General features: G+C 39.1%; 1 protein-coding gene across 1 annotated transcript; it reads left to right on the top strand.

Annotated features, from left to right (window-relative positions):
• The first annotated feature begins 942 nt into the window (after positions 1 to 942).
• On the top strand, positions 943 to 12,628 carry TNFRSF13C (TNF receptor superfamily member 13C). Its single transcript, XM_089526767.1, has 3 exons — positions 943 to 1,147; positions 5,002 to 5,196; positions 12,051 to 12,628. The coding sequence occupies exons 1-3, from the start codon at positions 1,015 to 1,017 to the stop codon at positions 12,356 to 12,358; spliced, it is 636 nt and encodes a 211-aa protein (XP_089382893.1). The 5' UTR covers positions 943 to 1,014; the 3' UTR covers positions 12,359 to 12,628.
• Positions 12,629 to 23,357: the final 10,729 nt, after the last annotated feature.

Raw genomic sequence — 23,357 nt, 5'->3', positions numbered from 1 at the left:
GTTGTTGTTGTTGTTGTTGTTGTTGTTGTTGTTCAAGGACTGCTGTCCTGAGGTCTAAGATGAAATGCCCAGGAAGACTGAAATATCCTCCTTAACTGTGTTTTCTCTGAAAGAAGCCAGATTCATAATATTGGTAGTAATATTGCTGTTATTTTACTGACTGTATTTTTAGATAATATTGTATTTTGTAATGTATTGTAGTTTTTATTCTTTGCTGTAATCCTGCCTCAATCCACAGGGAGAGGCAGGGAATACAAATAAAAATTATTATTATTATTATTATTATTATTATTATTATTATTACCCATAGTTTGGAACAGGCTTTTAAAAGTAATTGGCTTCAAGCTTGAGAAAACTCTCAGAATCAATTTTCCAGCCTTTTCTCCAGTATCTGAAGCCTAAACTGTGGTTAATTTTATCCCTAGTTTGGCAGATAGAGTTCAGCACATAGGGAAATTCCTTTAAAGTCCAAACTAAAACACAGACAGATCACTGCCCTGCTAGCATAGAAACCAACAGGTGCATCTCTGCATAGCTTCAGAGCACTATGCATGCACTATGCATGCATGCACAGATTAGCATTACTTCTTTGAACCCCAGCTTGAAGAATTCTCTAGCCGGCACAACCAGTGTGCATGCTAGGTGGAAAAATCAGAGAATTGAAGTTCAAAAATATAATGGTCCCAGTCTTTGCATGCTTCTCACACTAAGGCCCAATGGCAAAGATGGTGGAAATAATAAGGAACAGAATGTATTATGTTACATCACATTCACATGAGTTTTAGGAAATGTAGGATGAAAGGGGAGGCGCAGGGTAAGGAGGAGTTGTTCATGCAAGAGCCCTCCCTATGCTTCAGGGCCTCCCAGGGGAAGTGAGACCTCAAGAGGGTAATGTTGAATCTGCTGAGGTCTCAAGGTTCACTAATTTCTCATTTGGACAGAATTTGTATCATTAGCTCTTTGGTCACCTTTTTTGAGCTGTTTTTTATTTAAAAGGGGGGAAAAGGCTGCACCATGAGGAAGAGCAGAAGCAGCCACATGAATCCCAACACCACTTGCCATCACCGTAGCTTATGCTATGACCGTCTGATTGAAAAATGTGTGAGCTGCAAAGTGATGCAGAGAGGAGGCACCAAGGAGGAGACAAGTAAGAGAGAAAACAACTTTCATGGTTGATGGAATCATGGAAAGAAGGGGAGGGAACTGAGATCGCCAGGCACTGGTAAAGCTTGAACCAGATCCTGTAGGAGTAGGAAGAAAATTATGCTAGTGGTTGAAGGAGGTCAATGAAAGGAAGCACTTAACAATTAACATAATTTAGCAGCAGAAGCATTTGTAGGTACTTAAAAGTGCATGAGACGTGCTTATGCTAAATTATACACATTTATGGATATATAGTTTTAAAAATCAGATTTTACATTTCACAGAAAGGAAGACAATTAATTTCTCAACCAAATAACTACAAAACATCTTTTCTGTAAATTTGGAGCTCACCTACAGAACATTCAAATCAATTAAATTTATTTACTCATTTTAGTCCCAATTAATTTCTCACCCAGATGATCCATTATAAAATCCATTTCTCTTCAGTTACCCCATATATTAATCAGAAGATCATTATTAGACTTAACTTCAGTTATATTCAAAAGAAATACTGTGTATATCAAGAGCAATAGGAGAATGGAGGGATTCTTACTATTTGAAGAGGAAAAAATAATAGAGATTGTTATTATGAAATGTGATTGGTATGAGATGGTATTCTTTTCTTTCTTTCTTTATTTGATTTATAACCAGTCTTTCTCCTGTTGAGGAGGTCAAAGGTTTAAATTACAAAATAAATTGCTAAAAATAGACTATTACAAAAGTTAAAAAACAATTAAACACCAATTCAATTAAAATACATAGTTAAAACAATTTTAAAATAAATTTAAAGCACAATTTAAATCATACAAAATAAAAACTGTGTACCAAGAAATGAAACCGCAAATGCCCTGACAAGGGAAACATAATTTCCATTTCCAAGGATAGTATACAAAGAAAGAAATGGCTGCTTCAACACTGGTTTCAGGGCACATTGTGTAGAGTGCAACTGCTGGCTTGCCTGTAGCTTTTGAGAAGAGAAATGATCAACATGCACACTATAAAGATGATAAAGTGCATTTTAAAAGAAATATTGAACTAGTGCTTGATTCTGTCAGTCTCACACTCAGTTGCCGCAGCTGTTTGTAGGTCTAGGATCTGACCTAAAGAAATTGGCTCTGGACACCTTTTAGCTACACTGTTAGCTTTTCAAAATAGTTTATGAAATGTACAGCAAAGCATTAATGGGAAACTTGATTTAGACCTGGTTTAAACTGATGATTAAATGATCAATTATTTAGATCATCCTAACAAAGGTGGCATTTTTATGATCCACTAATTGTTTCTTACTTACCTGCTTACTTTAAAATAGACATTTAATTTGTTAATTACAGTTAACAAATCTTCTGACAGTCAAAGTCCTTTTAACAAAATCTTTACCTACCTGCCCAACTTCTTCCTTTCTTCCATATTCCCTGACTAGCTGGATGGTGTGTTGTTGTTGTTTAAAAAATAGTATCAGCATTGGTAGGATGGTGAAGAAGGACTGTATCAGGTCACAGCAGTGTGTCTGGCAGTAAATAGGGCAATAAAACATGAGCTAGAAAACTATTCTAGTCTATATCACTGTAGCCACATATGTGTGTGGGTATGTGCCTTCAAGTCACCTGTTGATTTATGTTGACCCCTAAGGCACCTACCCTTAAAAAGGCAAGGGATACTCAGAGGTAGCTTTGTCAGTTCCTTCCTCTGAATTACAGCACCTGGTATTTGTTGTTCGTCCCCCATCTATGTGCTAATCAGGACTGACCCTGCTTAGCTTTCAAGATCAGACAGGATTTGGTCCTTGTACCTGCCTACAACCTCTTACCAAGCAAGCATGAAGAGCAAAACAGAGAGAGAAGAGAGATGAATAAGTCTGCCTTCCCAGCTCCCCGAGCATGTTAAAAAAATGCATAGCTTTACAAGTCAGGCTACCATAACGGAAATGATAAGTGGAGGTTGATGAAAGAAAAAGTCGTCCCTGGATTTTTTGGGAAGAAGCCTTCAAGCGGTCTCTACAATATTTTGTTTCCTTATGCAAGGCTTACCTGACGTGGTTGTTTCATTTGACATTTTTAGTTTTGGACAGAAATTTTGCTGAAACAAGTTGAACTGCTTTTCCTTATTTTGTCATGTAGGACCTATCCCTATTCTTTTCATGTTATTTCTGCCTCTGGTACCCAAATTTTTGTTTTGTTAAAGTAATGTCAAGGAATACAGGTATTGCCTATGATTGTTTTCGGCCACACCACAACAACATCACAAAGTAGTGATCCCAATCCTTTTTGGTTGCTTATTTGAAATTTACTGCTTTCTTTTGTTTCTAATTCTGTTTAAAAGACCACACAGCTTGCTCACCTTTTTCTAATCTGTTCACTAGATTTTGTATCCCTTGTCAAATCAGGAGCTGTGTGTACTCTTTGATCACACAGCATAAGGACACAAGTCAACAACCGGTGCAGCAAACAGCAACCTGACAATTTTCTCTTTATTTTTTAGTAAAGCAAGTCTTTCACCTTCAGATTCATATGAATGTGTCTGATCAATAGCTGGTAAACTCTTAAAAACAAGGTGTGGTGTAGAGAGTAGGCTTTCCTATATAGTTCTTTCCCCTTGCTATGAGTAAAGTGGAAGAAATCATGGCGTATGAAAAAAATTATATAAATATGCTGAGTACATAATGTTATATCATTTTAATACACAGTACATTATGTCATGTTTGTATTCCCCCATAAATCTTTTCTCTTTGAAGCAAAAAATAAACAAAAAATAACTTACTTACTTACTTACTTACCTCCGTCACCCATCACATCCTCCTTCTTCCTAGTTGAAGTTCCTGGAATGGTCTGCAATTAAAATAGCAAATTCAGCCATCATAGAAGTATTTATAAAGCAGCTGCTGGACTAACTCTTTTCACCATGTACAACTCTAGAGAAAAATACACATTGCTGTATTATTGCCAATCTAATTTCTAATCAAGAAAAGTCCGTTTGGGAAGGCTATTAATTCTTATATGAATTATCACCTGAAGTCACTGATTTTCTTGTGCATTCCTCAGCCTGGTAGGATGTAGAGGAATATTTGACTAAACCTTTTTACTACCAGTGCTGTTACTAGATTTTGGAAAGAGAAAAACAATTATTCATTTCTGTGAACATGCGAAAACAGTGTTTTGTTGAGTACAATTTATATAAGCCTACCCATTGATGTTTTCTTTTGATGACTGCTGTTCCAACTTTTGTATCACTTTTATTACAACCCACTAAATCTACCACCATTATCTTTGCTGTCTGGGAAATTCTGGGAGCTGGAGTCTAAAAATAACTTTTCCAAGCTCTAGGAGAGCTTCTTTGAAAGGGGAGCCCCTGAGGTGGGACAACACAAGCAAGAAGCCCACCCCCACCTGATTTGTGATTAAGCTGTTGGATTTTGGATGTGAGGCATTTACAAACCAGCCTCTTAGGAAGAGTTGAGACTTTAAATAGGTAGGTAGGCATTTTCACCAACAGTTCTCAGAATGTTGAAGAAGCATCAAGACCCAGATTCAGCTCCTCATTCTGCCATGAAACTCCCTGGGTAACCCTGAGCCTGTCATTTAGTATTCTCTCAGACTCACACAGTTAATTTGAGGATAAAATGGGGTTGTTTCTGTTGTTGTTGTTGTTGGGAAAGAGGAACTCCATACTCCTTCTAAAGCATCTTGGAAGGAAGAGTAAGATAGAAATGTAATTAGACAAACAAACAAAATACTTCCTATCCCTATTTTTATCCTAAAGCTACGAGAACCCAAAGTGTTTCAGGTGCTAGAGTTGTTCAGAACAACAATCGACATGTCATTGCTAATATGATCCATCAGCAGCCTCTGTTTTCCTTCACAGCAACCATCAGAGTGGCTTCCTTTACAACCCAGATACCAGCATCTCTTACTGCAGAACAGACTTGCTCAGCCTTAACCTTTGGTCTCTATGTTGTTGTGGGACTAACTTTCACCATAGCAGTTCTGTGCCTTGTAACATACCTGAAACAAAAGAGAAGGAAGAAGATGAGTAAAGCTGGTAAGGAGAATTCCAAAGGTAGGTGCTGCCAACCTTTCTGAAAATAGATTTTAATCCATTATGGAGTTTATTACCTAGTGACCAGGGCTGGAATCCTGTTAGTTGCTGCATAACTCCACCAGCATAGGTGGAGGCAACAGGAAAAAAGGGACACTTTAAGCACTGTGACCATAAAAGTAGTAAGAAAATGGAGCAATAGGTTGTTGTTGCTGTTGTGTTAAAATTTATTTTAATTCCACCTTTTCCTCAGTTCGGGACTCAAAGCAGCTTACAACAAGTTAAAAAATGTATCACTAAAAATGTACAAGATACAAAAGTTAAAACAAGATTAAACAATCAAAATATTTAAAACCAGTTTAAAAACACATCACATGCACAACCAGTACGACAATTAGCAAGATCCAGTTCGTTGGTTGCTCAGAAAACTGCCTTCCCTCACCACAGCAACATGATCCTGTAAAAAGTGCAACCACCCTTTTAGTGACCCAACAGGCTTCCATTTTAAATTCTAGGCCAGAATTTTAATTCCAGGTGGGCAACTTACAGCCAGCTTGCAAATACCCCTATCTTTTGGGTTTCCCTGCTGCCTGTGCCACCACTGTATTTGCTGCAGTGATGATAAAAGAGCACCAATTTATATTTGCTGCCATACTGTAGAGGCAGAACCTCCCTTAAAAGTGATCATTTCTTTATTAAATCAGAATGCACAAGCAGCATGTATCTTCTTTTAAAGCTAATCAGCATTTTGGAATTCAAGTGGTGACAGCAGGGCAACAGGTCACTAGAGAAGGAGCTTATCCTAGTGACCTCTACGAGAGGTTTATAAGGACTAAATATCCTTATCCATGTGATCTTGGAAAAGAGATCAGAGAGTGGAGCTCGAAGGAGGTTCTTCTCTACAGTTGGGAGGGACATTGCGAAGGTGATTTCCAGCTGAGAGGGACTGAGCAGCCGAGCCTGTCAATGGCTGCTGCTTTTTGGTGCTGAGCCCAGCCTGCCTCTCCCTTTAGATTTAGATAGGAATAGATTGTAGAGTAGTTTAAGTAGAACTCAAATAGTGTGCCTTTTCTTTCATATTTTCTTTGGACTTAGTTTAATCTGACTTGGACCAAGAAAAAGAACTATAGAACATAAGAGGCTTTCCACCCCCTTTTGTCCCCGACTTAGAGGGCTAGTTTCCTTGGGGAGAATTGATGGTAATATCTATGAGAGGGAAAGCTGATCGCTGAAAATCTTTAAAGGCGGGAGCTGGTGAAGGCACAGTAAGTGAGAGAAAGTTGGTGGAAGTTGTTAGAAGGTGAGCGCAGGGGTTAATAAGTAAGTGAGAAAATAGAAGGGAAAAAGATGAGTGAAAGGACTTGGAATGTGAAAGTAAAGTGAAAGTTCTCTTGATTGTGCCTGGACAGACAAAATGGCAGAGTGAGCTAGGACTGGGTTAAGAGAAGGAAATGGAGGCTAATAATTTAGATTAGGCTGTAAGTGAAGATCAAGACAAAGTGGGATGAGACATGAAGAAGGGACCACAGAGTTTAGAGAGATGGAGTGTTGGTAGCACAAGAAAGAAGTGTAGCTGTGGTAAGCTGTAAAAGAAAGAAAGGTAAAGAAAGAGTTTGGCGGAAGGAGAACGGGGATGAGATGGCGGACTCGTTAAAGACGGAGTTAAAAGGGAGAGAGAAAGTGATGGAAGGAGGACAGGGGACAAGACGACAGAGTGGAAGGATCTTATAAAGGAGCAGAATTCAACTCTGATATAACTATTATTAAAAGCATGAGAAAAGTAAGAGAGAGAATACAGTGGAAGGAGGACAGGGGACAAGGCTTAAAGAAGGGCATCATAATTTTGAAATAAGAGACATCTATAAATATATACACTGAGCCTTTTGATTATCAATTGATATACAGAAGTGAAGGACTTTTAGTAAATACGAGATCTGAAGATGGCTTCAGGTACAAAAAAAAAATCACCCAGGTGGTATCAACAACACAGAGAAGAAATTCAACTGATGCTTCAGCAAAAACCACTGACCCTACTTTGATTTTTCTTCAAGAATTTAAAACATTTAAAGAGGAAATGCATTTGGAAATGAAGCAAGAATTGAAAATCTCTAGGAAAGAAGCCAAAGAAGATATGCAGCATGAATTGAATACCTTTGGTAAGAAATTAGACAAAAACACTAAAGATACTGAGGGGCTGCAGACAGAAACAAAGAAACTGAATGTGAACTCCAAAGAACTGGAAAGTGCTACAAGAGAGTTATGTGACACACAGAAAAGAATAAAATTCTAACGCAGGAGATTCATTATCCCATTAAATAGGGAAATTGTTTGATATTATAGATGAATTTGGGAAAGTATCCAGCTTCAAAATTAATAGAAGCAAGATATCTCTTTTAACAAAAAAATATTGAAAAAAGAAGAGTGAACCATTGAAAGCATATCTAAATGCCTGGTTAAAAAAAAAGAAGGTCAAATACCTAGGAATTTGACTGACAGATAAAAATACAGAATTGTTTGATAACAAGTACAAAACTAAATGGAAGGAAGATACAGCTATCATTGGTGGAAGCTATTAAGAAGATGGTTTTTCCTAAAACGAACTTTTTATGTCAGAGCATCCCAATTTTGAACAGTGATAAGCCTTTACAAAAATGGCAGAAGGGCATAAAAAGCTTTGTTTGGAGTTACAAGAAACCACATGTAAAATGGAAGACCATGACATGGCAAAAGGAGGAAGGTAGAGGCAGGGTGCCAGATCTGAACCTATATTACCAAGATAATGTACTAAACTGGATTGTGGAATGGATTATAATAATAATAATAAATAATAAAATCTTTATTTATAGCCCGCCTTTCCTTGGTAGATCAAGGCGGGTTACAAAGTACATTATGCTTGAGAATTTAAAATTACTCAATTTAGAAAGCTTTAATAACAGGGTTGGGTGGCATGCGTATCTGTGGTATGGCAAAGCAGTGACCCACAGTGAATTTCATCATCACACTATAAAATTATCTCTATTAAAAATATGGGGGGAAACTTAAGAAGAAAATATACAGAAAATTCCTCTTGGGTTTTGCCACAGGACACATTTATTGGTAGGTGGAAATCACTGTATATATATATATATGGCTTACCTATAGAGATGTTTTATATAAACCAGAAGTCAACAAATATGAATTAAGACCAATAGAGGATTTGTTGCAATTACATCCTAAAATGCAGTGGCTATTATATATACAACTAAAGGAAATGTTTAAAATGGATAAAAATATAGAAGACTTTGGAGAGGATGTATTTGGATTAGATAACATCCTATTAAGTACAGAAGGTAAAAGAACAGTGAAAATATATAGACTTTTGAGGAATTATGAACAGGAAGAAGAGTTAATATCAGATGTCATGATAAAATGGGCCTCAGACTGTGGACAAATAATAGATTTGGAAAGCTGGAAATATGCTAGAAACAAAACTTTTTTTTTTACTAAATTCCAAAATTTAAAAGAATACAATTGGAAAATGGAACAGAGCTGGTACCTAACACCAAATAAAATTGCAAAGATCTACAAGACAGATTCAAACAAGTGCTGGAAGTGTCAATCAGCAGTTGGTTCGTGGTTCCATGTTTGGGGGCACTGCCCAAAGCTTCAAATGTATTGGAAACAGAGACATATGTCGAGTGAACAGATGTTACATATAACATTTGGATTGAAGCCAGAAAGATATTTGTTAAATATGCTGAATAAAATTCCCCAGAAGATTAAAAAGAAATACTGGCATATTATGCTATACATGACAACAGCAGCCAGAATGACAATTGGACAACATTGGAGGACTCAGAAAAAGCCAACAGTGGGTGATTGGTTAATGAAGTTATTGGTAATGGTGGAAATGGACAAATTAACCTGTTGCTTAAATCATAAAGATAAAAGTGAAATAGAGAAAGAATGGTTCCCGATTCTGGAATATTGTAAATTAAGATGGAAACAGAGTATAGTAAGAATGAAAGTTTAATAGAGATAATATAAGTAACGTATGGGGAAAGTACAAGATTTTTGAAGAGGCTCTAGGAAGGCTATAGTGAAAATTATTAAATTATGTTTTGTGTTTGTAAAATAATGACAATGTGATTAATTTAAGATGTGAGGCTCATTACTGGAGGGACTAGGGAAGTCAAGATATACGAGATTTCACAATGGGATTAAATTTTATATAATTAACATATTGTAAATAACTGGAAAATAAGTATGTTTTATGTGATTATGAAATAACTCTGTGTGTGTGTGTGTGTGTGTGTGAATCAGCATTTCCAAGAGCCTCCTGGAGTCACTAACTGGTTTCAAAACAAGGTGCACATTTCCTGTGCGCCTTGTATTAAAGCAAAAGTACTTGTTTTCATGTGGGATTGATACCTCTACACCTCTGGATGTTTTTAGCAAGTGGGGAATGCAGTTGGCCATGCTAGTCTCCCAAGGCCTTGAATTTGCCCAATTTAGAACTTGTCCTCAGAAGCCATATATTTTGTGACTGTTGCATGACAAAGTTTGAGGGGGAGGACTAATATCTTTTTGCCTTCTGAAATTCTTTGCTAGTGTACATTTGCCAGTTGTATCATAACTGCACATGTTCGTTGCTGTTCAGCATCTTCTGTTTGGGTATGCACTGACATATGGTTAATGTACACATCCTTGAATCCATATTCCTCTTTTTATTTCTTCTTTCTAGTTTGTATTTTTAAATATTTTTGATACGTTTAACATGAAATGAAAAGAGTAACAAGAAGAAAGATATGGAGAAGCAAAATGGGGAATAAAGCACTGCTGACAGTTCATATTAAATGTCACTGTGAACCTCATTGATAGAAAAGAGAAAAGGTCAGCCATAGATACCAACATAAGATGTCCAAATAAGAGTCTGTGCAGTGTAGTCAACAATAAACTGTATATGTCAATGAGTATCCATACATTGTTGACACAAACAAGTCCAGGTGGAATGGCTTTCACATAGTCCATGTGTATTCTTTGGGCACATTTATATCATGACTGGAAAGATTATCTTTTGGACTGCAAGTCCCAGAATCCCTCAGCCAGCAGCACCAGTAGGATTCTGGAAATTGCAGCATTAAAAAATAACTTTCCCAAGATCTGTATTTACAGAATCAGTATCATTATTTGTTATTGTCTCTTTCCGGTGAATTTTTGGAAATATAATTTTGAGGACAGGCTTTTTAAAAACAACAATAGAGAATTCTTATCACCTTTCACCAAGTTTCAAATTCTCAGAACTGGGAGGCAAAAATCTCTGAGAAAAATAAACAGGTATCAATCGAGTGAGAGAGCCAGTGCTTGGTGTAATGGTTTGAGTGTTGAACTAGGACTCTGGAGACCAGGGTTTGAATTCTTGCTTGGCTGTGAAATCCCACTGGATGATCTTGGGCAAGTCACACTCAACATCAGAGAAAGGCAATGGCAACTCCCTTTTAGGATTGCCTTAGGGTCACCATAAGTTAGTAATGACTCAAAGGCACAAAACAACACAATAAATAAAGTATATAGATATGATATTTGCAGCCGTGACTTGCTTGGGCTAGTGTCACATGCAGCTCAGTATTTTGCTTCAAAGAACAATAATAGTCTTTCTTGTATAATTTCAGCCAGGTTTTCTTTGGGAGCCTGGGCAGGACACTTTCCCCCTTCCTTCTGCAGGCTAGAGAGAGATTCAACTTGCTATTGGTCTTTGAGGTTGTCTTCTCCTTCCTCCTGTCTACAGTTGAACATATGGTTAAAGTCCTTGCCATCAAGTTGCCTCCTTGGTGGAAGCAGAGGTTGGGAATGGGAAGAAAGTGAATACTCAGTCATTTACTACTAGAAGACAAATGTGACTTGTTTTAGACCATTGTAGAAAAGCTGGAGAAGTAATATGAGAAAAGAAGTAGCTAAGGATTCTCATCTGGGTTCAGTTTCCAAGGGCCGAGACAGATGGCCCAAATGCAGCATGGCCGCAGAAATTTTAGGGTTAGGGACCATGCACCAACCGCACGGTCCCTAACCCTACAACATGCCGGTGGTGGCATCATGGCGGCGTCACGTCCAAACGGCACCGCCATGATGACGTCACACACGCGCTGCATCCAAACAGAGCGGCACAGGTGTGACGGCTCTGTGCTGCCCCAGTCTACCTATGGCAGCCTGGCAGCAGCGCGAAACATGCCTACAAAACAGAGCTCCTTTTTGGCACATGCATCATTGGTGCGGCAACCAAATGGCCACACCAACAATGCAGAGGGGAAAGGAGCCACCCCTTTCTCCTCTGTAGTGCCAGCTCTGCCGGGGTGCACTGGGAGCCTATGGTGCCAGAGCACCCCTTTTCCAGGCCAAAGAGAAGCGGCATTTTGCCGCTTCTCTTTGGCCTGAAAAAACACCAGATTGGGGCCGCAGGGGCTGCCGGTGGGGTTGCCCTGGCCCCAATCCAGCATGAACAGGGAAAGCTGCAAGCCAACCCTTTGGAGCAGTCTGTACCATGCCGAAGAGGCTTTTTAGGCCACTTAGGAGTCAATTATATCTCATTAAATTTCAGTCTATTTTTCTCTCTTCGTCCTATTTTATGTTTTATCAGTCATGATTTTCCTCTTGTCATAGCATACCTTGAAAGTGTTGAGCAGCTGAAGATTTCAGATGCTACAGAAGTTGAACACAAATAGATTTTTCCCCAGGGAGGCTTTTTTGATACTTGCTTTTATTTCACATGTACTGTATTCTGTTTTTTTTAAAAGAGAGAGAGAGAGATTGAAGACAAGACATATATTCTGTATTCAAAGGCTCTTACTCTAAACCACCTTACTGCTTGTGTGTTACTCATGACATTGTTTCTGTTTTAGAAAATGATCACACCATTGAGAATGAAATTCATAAAGATCTTGGCTGCAGCCCAGGAGATGATAGTCCTGAACTACCTGATTGCCCACATTCAATTGTTACTTCAAATACATCTACAGAAGACATCTTAGAGAAGAACGCACACCATTTTGCTTTAACAGGGAGTGATGCCATGGAAGCAGTTTTCCTACCTTCATTTGATAATGACTGCAATCCTACCTTTCCAGTGCCAGCAACTGAACTTGGGGCAACCATGTTGGTGACCACCAAGACTACTCAAGAAAGCTTCCTCAGTGAGAAGTTGTCATAGCAGCAGATTTAAAAGGATTGAAACTAGCTGGCTGTCCTTCAAATATTATATAAACATGCTTGACAATGAAAGGATGGTGACTGGACATAGGCACCAGAGGATTGTTTCACTGTAACAGTGGAAGTAAGTTTTCTGTTTCTTGCATTGTAATTAAATTAAAGGAGTCTCTCACATATCCAAGGGTCCCAGTTATGCCTCTTACAAATGGGGGAAACTGATACTACAGGGTACCTTTTGCTGTCCTTCTTTTGTGAGCTTTGAGGATGGTGAAATGAGAAAAGAAATGTGCCTAAGGAAATAAAGGTATTGCTTAGAGTTCACAAATTCCTTCTCTTTTTTTATGTCTGCCCCCTAAAACTAAACCAGCAAGACAACTGGCTAGGTTCATTATTCCACCCCAAATACACACAATCTCATCTGATTTTGGAAGCTAAGCATGGCCAGGCCTAGGTAGTACTGGGATAGAAGACCATCAAGGAATACTAGAAATCCCCAGATAGGTCTAGTGAAAAATACAAACTGAAACCCTGTAGAGTGGTTGGTGCCAGAGAATTGACAATACTCAGCTACATGGACCAATGATCTAACATTTACTGTATGTTCTTCACTTCATGTTGCATGTAAGGATTAAAAGAATGAAATAGATAAAAAGAATAGATGAAAAGGGATAGAAATATTGAATGGTGTTTAAATGGTGAGACAGAACTATTCTCTTCATCGAGAGCTGCACTATGTGCATATTTTCATAATTGGAATGTGACACACACACAAATTCAACAAATAATATAAATAATGGCCATTATTCAGCAATGCTCTTCTTAGGAAGCTGTTAGATCTTCAATTTTGATAGCTCAGTAAAATTTAGTCTTTTTTTACTTACTTTCCAAACCCCTAAATCCCATTGCAGTTATGTTTTCAACTGTAAGGATGTTATGGATGGTTTGTTGAGTAGGTGCTGTGGCAGAGGCGTTTTATTTAAAACTGATGTTCTCAGCATATAATAACATTTTGTGAGCTGTATAAGGAAGTTCCTTCTGGCCTATGTATGTGACTGGGAATTTTTATGACCTTTTGAGTCTGGCTTTGTGGAATATTTTTTACCATCCCGTGCCAAAAGCTCAAAAACAGTAAAAGTAGAAATGCAGAACATAGAAAGAAAAGAATTAGGAGTGATCAAGTGGAACTGAGGTTATGCAGGACCATGGACAGAGATCAGAGTTTGCTATTATAGGTAGCTCATGTCCCCTCTCTGCTCAGAACTCTTACCTATTAAGAAAAGTCTATGTGTCTCACAACAAAAGTTAAAAGGATGCAAATGATGAAGGAATCAGGTATGGGAGGGAGGGGTGCTGAGCATCTACACTTTTTATAAATATATATCCTGTGGCAAAAGTTGCTACACTCAAAGGGGAAGTTTATGAGTAAATATGCAAAATATTTCAGAACATGTGCTCTGCCTTGCTCAGTGGTTGGAATAGGTAATTTACTTTAATTAAAACTCTCTCTACAAAGTTACCCAAAAGATCACAGGAACCCTACTCAGGCAGAGCCAGTGAGGGGCATGAGTGGGAAAGTGGGATATTTGGATCTGAGGTTGAAAATGAGTGAGACTTGTTGGTGGGTGCTTACTATAACTATTGACTTGCTTGTCTTTTGCCCTGTTCACACTACACAATTATAGCCCTATGTTTCTACTTTTAATTTCCATGGCTGCATCTAATGGAATCCTGGGATTTGTAGTTTGATGGTGAGGCACCACAGCTTTCTGGATTCAAAGTACCACTCGCTCAGTTGCAAATTCCAGGGTTCCAGAATCAAAGTGCTATATTTGTGTAGGGCCCTAACTCTGGCTGGCATGTCCCAAGCTGATTTCGATGCATAGGAGACTGTTGACTCTCTGCCAGAGGTGTTAACAGCCCTTCAGAAATCTCTATTGTTATTTTCTTACTATTCTGCCAGCATAAGTTTGTCAGTGTGGTTCACATAATGTTGTGGTGGTTTCTCTCCCCACCCCTTTGCCTAAGGGAAGGGAGGTGAATGTGGCAACAGCTGCTCTCATTTCTCTGCATAAGTTTCCACCAGTAGTTTTTCAGTTCTCTTTTGCGAGCAAGGCAAAGAACTTTTGACCAGCTCCTGTTAAGACAGTGTCCCTATTGTTTGTATGATTATATTATTCAAATCTATGTGGGGGAGGAGGCAAGATGCAGGAAATCCTTGCCAGGTTTGTGAAGGCAGCTGGTTTGCAACCCAAGAAATGTGTGAACAAATCACAGTGACGGATCTGGAGGCGGTGGTGGGTGGACCCTTTGCTACAAACAAATATTTTAGCAGAAGCAGCAATGACAATAACCACAACCTGACTTCCTATTGCATGACTAGGAATGTAGCTCCAAAACATGCTGCCTCCTTACTAGTGTAAGTTATGAATTAATTTAATGAGCAAAGAAAACAGAGCAGTGGTTTTGACCAGAATAGAGACATACACAATTCTGATGATGTTGGAAAGATTAATGGATGAATTTGCATTTCCCAAGATGCCTGCATTTCCCAAGATGGCTTCTCACTGCCTACCAGTATATCTTCCATACTTTTTTGTTTCTTCTTGTCCCATCTATTACACTAAACCCATTGAAGAGTGTTGTAGAATTCAAAAATCTTGCATGTTTATGTGAATTGAATTGGTTATACGTTCATTCTCCATTGGACCAACTAGGATACACCTTTGCCTTTTTATTTGCTTTGAAAAATGCTTTTGCATTTAGACACCCAGAGGGAATCACCAAAGAAAGACAATGTTCTACTTTCTGAGCTTTTTACTGAGCTTTCCATCCCATTTAGGTGCTACATAATACCAGCAATTTGGTTCAATTTATGTTTTTACTTAGTGCACCACAAAAAATTTGATCTCTGGATTTGCTCATTTAAAAGTTATACCATTTCTCTATGCTTTTGCTGTAAGGCAAAGGATAGATCTCTGAACTGCACACAGCCTTTGTGTTTTTGGAAAAGGAAACAAGCTGTTGCATCTTGTCCTAGTGTGCATGGCTAGTTGTAATCTGATTCTTGCACAACTAGCAGTGAACTGTTCAGCCTGCAATTTCCATCTTGGGATGGAGTCTACTTTAGATCTCATGACCCCAACTTTTGGCCAGCCTCTGTTTCTTTCCCTGTGCTCCATCTTTCTGCACTACCTATCTTGATGAAGAGTTATGGAGAAGACAAAAACACACTTTTGTAGCATCTTGAGGTCTAATAAGGTATTGCTAAATTGTGGATTCCACGTTTTCTCTGTCACAGATCAGCATGGCTCTCTTTGTTTTGTTTTTAATCAGCTCTGGGATGTGCCTTTTCCCTAACATCCTGTGTGGCTTATAAGGAAAGTTGTGCAAACTTTAATTGTCACTAAAGACTAAATTGTCTGGGCACCACAATTCAAAAAGTACATTGAGAAACTGGAGAGTGTCCAAAGGAGGGCGACTAAAATGGTGAAGGGTCTGGAAACTGGAGCTGGGGATGTTTAGCCTGGAGAAGAGAAGGTTAAGAGGTGATATGATAGCCCTGTTTAAATACTTGAAGGGATGTAATATTGAGGAGGGAACAAGCTTGTTTTCTGCTGCTCCAGAGAACAGGACCCGGAACAATGGATGCAAGCTACAGGAAAAGAGATTCCACCTCAACATTAAGAGAAACTTCCTGACAGTAAGGGCTGTTCGACAGTGGAACAAACTCCCTCGAAGTGTAGTGGAGTCTCCTTCCTTAGAGGTCTTCAAACAGAGGCTGGATGGCCATCTGTCGGTGATGCTTTGATTGTGATTTCCTGCATGGCAAGGGGTTGGACTGGATGGCCCTTGTGGTCTCTTCCAACTCTATGATTCTATGATTCTAAGAATTGAGAGCAGTTTGGTATTTCAATACAAATCCAAGATGATACTTTAAACTGTGAAAGAAATATAGAGCACCCTCCTGCCACCAGGTGGCAATCCTCTACCACATGCACAACTAAAAACATGCTGCAGGTAGACAGAGAAATAGTATTGATATTCCTACCTGTCTATTTTTTCAGTGCCTGGGTTGGTAACCGTTGCAGATGATACAAAAGGCGAATTAGCTGAATAAGTGTTCTGTTCACATGCTAGACTGAGCCTGGATGTCTATCAAGTGGGAGTAGGTCTGAGCAGTAAAGTAATAAAGGAGGAGTGAGGAAATCCCAAATGGATGGTGTGGACAACATAAACTGGGAATGCTGGAGGAACGAGGATAAAGTGTCAAGAAGCTTCCTTAAAATTTGATTGTAGTTAGTAAGTAAGTAAATAAGTTTATTTGTGTAGCATATGCCATTAGAAAAAGAAAGCAATACGTCAAAACAAATATTACATCAATACATTGTAAAAATCCATAAAAGCATTTAAAAAATAAAACAGAACATCAAACACATCAAATACATTATAAAATAATGCTGTTTGTGGATTGTAGTTAATGTTTTAAAATCTATGAGGAAGGGCACAACTCCTAGATTAAGTGGCTTTTGGGGGTAGCCAAAGGTAACACTTAGCTTTTCCAATTCTCTCTGTACTTTTGTTCCCAGTCACAAACCCAAGACAGCAGCACTGCTTTATTACCCTTTTATTTCCACCATCACATAAAAGAGAGATAGTGCACAGTTTTTCTCCCCTCAGTGCATGCCTTAATCATGTTGTTGTTATTAGCTGCCTTAGAATTGACTTTGACTCATGGCAACCCTGTGAATGAGACACCTCCAAGCTCTTCTGTCCTTAACTGCTCAGATCAGGTCCTGCAGGCTCAGGACTGTAATTTGTTAATTGAGTCTATCCATCCAGGATACGGTCTTCCTCTCTTTCTACTGCCTTCTGCCTTTCTTAGCATTATTATTTTTTCTGGTCAGTCATGTCTTCTCATGATGTGACCAACGTATGACAGCGTCAATTTAATCATCTTAGCCTCCAGGGAGACCTCAGACTTGATCTGTTCTAGGACCATTTGTTTGTCTTTATAGCCATCCAGAGCACTCTCAGCACTCTTCTCCAGCACCACATCTCAAATGAGTTGATTTTCTTTCTGTAGGCTCTCTTTACTGTCCAGCTCTCACATCCATACATGGTAATAGGAAATATGATGGCTTAGATGAACCTAACTTTGAGGTTTAGTTTTATATCTTTGTCCTTTTAAGATCTTGTCTAGTTCTTTCACAGATGCCCTTTCCAATCCTAGTCTTCTGGTTATTGACTGCAATCCTCATTCTGATAGAACAAAGGTAGAGGAAAATACTTAACTATTTCAACATCCTTGTCAACTAGATTGAATTTCTGCAACTCTCTGTGGTCATTATTTATGTTTTTCTTTTAATGTTCAACAGTAAGCCTGCCTTGGCTTACAGTAGGTCTGCCTGAAAGACCATATCTCCCATATGAATCTGCCAAAGTCCTAAATTCTATGGAGGAAGGTTTTCTCTTGGTTCCACCATCATCACAAGCTTGGAGGTGAGGACACAAGAAAGAGCTTTCTCAGTGGTTGCTCCCACCCTCTGGTATGCCCTTCCATGGGAGGCTAGGCTGGCTCCCTCCCTGCTTTCCTTTTGCCGTTATGCAAAGACATGGCAAGCTTTTAATATATAATCATGTCATAATGGCTTTCATATGAGGTGTATGATCTAGACGTACTTTTAAACTCTTCTACAGTGTGGACCCTTGTTATACGCTGCCGTTTGGTTCCAAGATCCCTGTGTATAACAAAATCCATGGATGCTCAAGTCCCATTAAATATATTGACATAGCAAAATGGTGTCCCTTATAAAAAATGGAAAATCAAGTTTGATACTTGAAATGTATACTTTTTTGGAACATTTTCAAACCATTGATGCTTGAATCCATGTATAAAAATCTGTGTATAAGAAGGGCTGACTGTATATTTTATGTCATTTTATACTGTTTTTAGCCAGTTATTTTAATAGTTTTAAAATCTTTATTGCAAAATCTTTTTAACTGATCTTATCTTCGAGCCACCTTCTGGGAGAAAGGCAGCATAGAACTGAAATGAAATGAATAATGATGGGCACTTTTCTCTCTGACTTTCTTTAGTAATTGTTTCAAGTCTTTAATAAATTCTCCTACTAGTATAGTACCATCTGCATATTATAGATCTGTGGTGGTGAACTTATGGCACACATGCAAGAGATGGCATGTGAAACCATTTTTCAGGGCACGCCAAGGACAGAGAAGAGGAGGAACAGGCATGCTCCTGTTCTTCCCGGATGTCCAAGGCCATCAGCTGTTTCCAGAGAGGCAGCTGAAGGCTCAGGAGGGTGCAGGGGAAGGAGGAGGAGGAACAGGTGCATGCCTATTCCTCCTCCTTCCCAGCCCTCCTGGGCCTTCAGCTGCCCCCAGAGAGGCAGCTGAAGGCCCGGGAGAGTAGGGGGAAGGCATCCCACCCTGGGAAGGTGGAAGTCCCACCTTGTAAATCCTATTCCCCCCCAGAAATCCCACCCCCAGCACCAGGTAACACCTGGTGCCAGAAAGCCTTTTAGTTTGGGCACTCGGTCCCTAAAAAGTTTGCCATAACTGTCTTAGATTGTTGATATTCCTTCCTCTGATCTTCACTACTTCTTCTCCCTATTTCTAAGCCTTAATCATACTCGCCCCAATGGAAATTTCCTCCCCATCCCAAACCTTATTGCTACACAGAGCATATGTATGCTGGGGGGCAGGGGGAACCGTGTGGCCATACCTATCTTTGTCTTTGGCCCTGCCCATCCATGATCTGCTTTCTTTTTAAGGCCTGCTTGCTTTTTAGGGCCATCAGCAGAGGCCCTAAATCCTTCACATCCAGTCACCTTTAGAAGTATAGCTGGTGATAACACAGAACAGAGCCTTTTCAATGGTGGTGTCTAGGTTTCAGGTATCTCCTTTGAGACCCTTCTGGCATTTACATTTTAGACTATTTTATTTTAACAGGACATTTGATTTTGACTGATGATGCTGGAGATGATTTCACTGTTGCTTGCGTCTGTCCTTTTTATTTTTCTGTTTAGTGACATGATTTTGTATGTTACTGCACTGTAACTGTAAAATCTTTCAAGGACTTTAGGTGGCAAAACACCCAATGCATAACAATATAAATAAAACATGAGTGTGAAACAATTGGGAAGACATTCTGGGTTCATGAAATCTTTGGAATGAACTATTGTGATCTATTATAGGGGGGGAAATCCACCAGGAGGAGGAGAATGAACAGAGTTATCTTATGTTCCCACAAATTGCATTCTCAGAAAAAAAGATCAGCAAATCTAGAGCAGATTCTACACTTCAGTCTTGCAATCACTTTTCTGGTATATGCATAATTTGATGTGTGAAAAGAATGCTAGTTCAGCCCATACAACATCATCCATCATTTTAAAGATAATTCATATATCCTTCACTTGTCCAGCTGCTGGTGATAATTAAGGGAGGCTCTGCTGAGAGGAGTTGCCAAACAATGTTGCAAAGAACAAGAGCTGAGGAACAGTAAACTGCTGAGGAACAATATCCTTAGGCAGTATGTCTATGGAGTAACCTGCCTGAGCATGTAAAAGCAATGTAAACAATATGTAGCTCTTTCATAGCTAATAACACTTAGCAATTTTACTAATAGTAATCCATTCCTCCTGGGTGTCATTTAAGCCTACACCACCCATTGCTACGTAATCCCAGTCTATTGATGTAAATCTTCATATGAATCTTCCAGTAATTCACCCTCACCTGCAAGAAGAGAATCAAAGAATTTTACAGTTAGAAGGGGCCATAAGGGTAATCTAGTCCAATCTGCTCCCATGCAGGAATACAAACTAAAGCATTCCTGAAAAATGCCCATCCAACCTCTCTTTAAAGATCTTCAAAGAAGCAGAGTCCACCACCATCGCAGGCAGCCTCCTCTACTATTGAACAGTTCTTCCAGTAAAGGAGTTCTTCCTAATTATCAGATCAAATCTGATGGTACTTTTACACCCTTCAGTCTAGATGGTATGCTCCTATTGATGCAGCCCAGAATTACATTGGCCTTTCTGGTTGTTGGTAGACTCATAGTCTACTAAGAACCCCTAGATCTTTTTTCAAATCTATTAGTTTCAGGCCAGGTGTCATCCATTCTATATTTATGAATTTTATTTTTCCTGCCTAGATGTGATACTTTACATTTCTCCCTGTTGAAATTCATTATCTTAGTTTTGGCCCAGCTTTCTAATCTGCTAAAATCATTTTGACTTCTGATCTGGCCCTCTGATTATTGACTACCCCTCCTAATTTGATGTCATCTGCAAATTTAATGAGCATGCCCACTATTCTGTCACCCAAGTAACTTCTGAAGATCTTTCTATCTCTAGTTTACTCACCAAATTCTACCAAGCAAGTTCAGTAATAATACATGCAAGAAAATGTTTCAGTGCCCCTTCATCTAAGGAAAGGAAATTTCAGGAGTCAATTCAAAGCAGAGAAAAGCAGCACAGATTATTTGACCCTCTCCCTCTCTGTTTTTGCTCCCTCCCAGATGCTTCTGCCTTTGGGTTCCAGATCCAAGTTGAATGTGTACAAGTGTGGAATTGTGCAAAGAGAGAAGCAGTTGGAGGGAGTTTGTTTAGAGGGAAGAGATGGGTGGGAAAAGGGATAAGTTCTTCAACATCACTTCTCATCTCCACATCCCTCTGAAGCTGCTTTTCCCTAGAAGAAACAGCTACTGAGATTTCATGACATGCATTTACAGGTAGCATGAATGTTTTCTGCCTTAGGAAAATGCACAAGATCAGAGAATGATAAGCTAGAACTAGGCTCCTTGAATAAAATAGCAGGTACAAAGCACAGTGCGAAAAAATTGAAATGATGTATGGCATATTCAGTAGCCCTTTTTTCAAAAAGCTTCTCTAGGATGCTGCATTTTATTCATTGTCAGGTGTCTGGGGAGGAAGGGGATGGTGTAAATGACTTCATTCCTAGAAATAATTCTCTCACCTACCCGGTTCATAGATATAAGCTTCCAATTACTTAGGCATTGTGGACTTCTAACATGTTTCCCTCTCTCTTCATCACGGCATTGCTCCCTATTTTTAAATATGAAGTAGTGCCTTCTGATTTAATTTTGTATGAGCTACTGATTTCCTTGCCCAACCTGTCCCCACCATTCCTAACATTTTTTTTTAAAAAAAATCATCAGCCAACATCAGCTGCATGAATTCATTTTTTTTTTCATTGCCAGCTCTATTCCTCCCACCCTTATTTTTCCTTTAGCAACTTCAGGGAGGTTGGCTAGTTCCGTGTGTCAAGTCTACAGGGGGACAAGGCCTTCCTGATATCTCTCATCTGGATCCGTTGTAATCGCTACCCACTGTGTAATGACAGTAATTAGGAAGAGCAAAAAATAAAATAAAATAAAAATAAAAATGCCTCAGGACTGGAAAAGCTGACAGAGTTAGGGGAACCAGATGGTGTTTGCATTTAAAGGAAGGACTGAAGAAAAAACACTCATTAAATTAGCTTTCATTTCCTTTATTTGGTGTCATAATCAGTTTGGTCGTCAGGAGTCTACAAAAGGATTTGGCAGGTTTTGTGGGTCAACATGCAGAGTGTGTCTGGTTGAGGCAGAAGTCTAATATATACCATCACCAAGGCAGATGATTTAGCTCCTTGTTGCAGCACAATCCTATAGGCACCTCACGAAGCCAGTAGTTCATAGGCTTTGGCAGGGCATAAAACATACCCTCTGATTTTTCACAAATGAAAACTGGAACATGTGTAGCCAAGTGAAATCAGATGGCAAAAGTTACTGATGAGAAATAGCATACGCACCAGGAGAGGTTCTACCATTTTGCTTTTGTCTGAGCCTACTGGGAAGAGCAAAATTCTACTCTATCCTCTCCTCTATATACTCTGGACTCATCAACCGAAGTAAGCTGAGGAGAAAGGGGAAAACTGAGAGGAAGAGAGAGAAACTGGGAGATTTTAAAAAGCAGTTGAAAATATGGGATAAAAGAGAATTAATAATGATAATAAATAGTAAAATTTTTATTTATATTTTCCTGCCTCTCCCTGCGGATCACAACATAAAAAACATACACTTACAACATATTCAATAATATCACACTATCACACTATCACAATATCACTACTATTGCTAGAAGCTAGCTTGTCATCTATTTTCCTTCTTATCATGGTCGGGTGGGGTTCTTTTAGGGTCATCATAATAGGTCAGGTGGGTAGGCCTGCCAGAAGAGATCTGTCTTAAGTGCCCTCTTGAAAGCTTCCAAGGTGGCAATAAGACAGATCTCTTCCAGTAGATTGTTCCACAATTTGGGGGCTGCAACCATAAATGCCTTGTGGGAAGTTGTTGTTAGTCTTGCTTTTGGGTAGTCAAGCAAATTCTTCCCTGATGTTCTGAGAGTGCGGGGCTGATTGTGTAGGGAGATGCATTCCCTCAAGTAACTCGAGCCCAAGCCATACAGGGCTTTAAAGGTGATAACCAATATGAAGATTAATGAAGATTGCCTCTATCAAATCAGTGCAGTTGGAGGTTATGGCATAAGAACAAGGGAAGGGAAGACAGCACAGGTGCTGGAACTTAACTAAAGTTGAGTGGCTAGTGTAGCAGAAGTAAGGTCCTAAAGCAACTAATACAAATCAAGTGTTTCTGTCTGTTATTGTTATTTGTCATCAAGTCAACTTTGACATAGAGCAACAACATGAAGGAGACTTCTAAGAGCTCTGGTCAACAACTGTCCTGCTGAGGTCTTGCAGACTCAGGGCTGTGGCTTCCATGACTGAATCAATCCACCTGTAATGTGGTCTTCCTTTTTTCTACCACCTTCCACTTTGCTGACCATTACCATTTCCTCCAATGCAACATATTGTCTTATGATATGTTCAAAGTATGACAGCTTTATTTCAGTGAACTTGTCTTCTCCTGAGAGTTCAGGCCTAATTTGCTCTTCAGCCCATTCATTTTCCTTTTTAGCAGTCCGTGG

Source organism: Sceloporus occidentalis, unplaced genomic scaffold, assembly GCF_023333645.1.
Source record: "Sceloporus occidentalis isolate IW3139 unplaced genomic scaffold, rSceOcc1.0.p SCAF_5, whole genome shotgun sequence".
In the NCBI taxonomy this organism is placed as follows: domain Eukaryota; kingdom Metazoa; phylum Chordata; class Lepidosauria; order Squamata; family Phrynosomatidae; genus Sceloporus; species Sceloporus occidentalis.
This window is presented reverse-complemented; position numbering and strand designations above follow the sequence as displayed.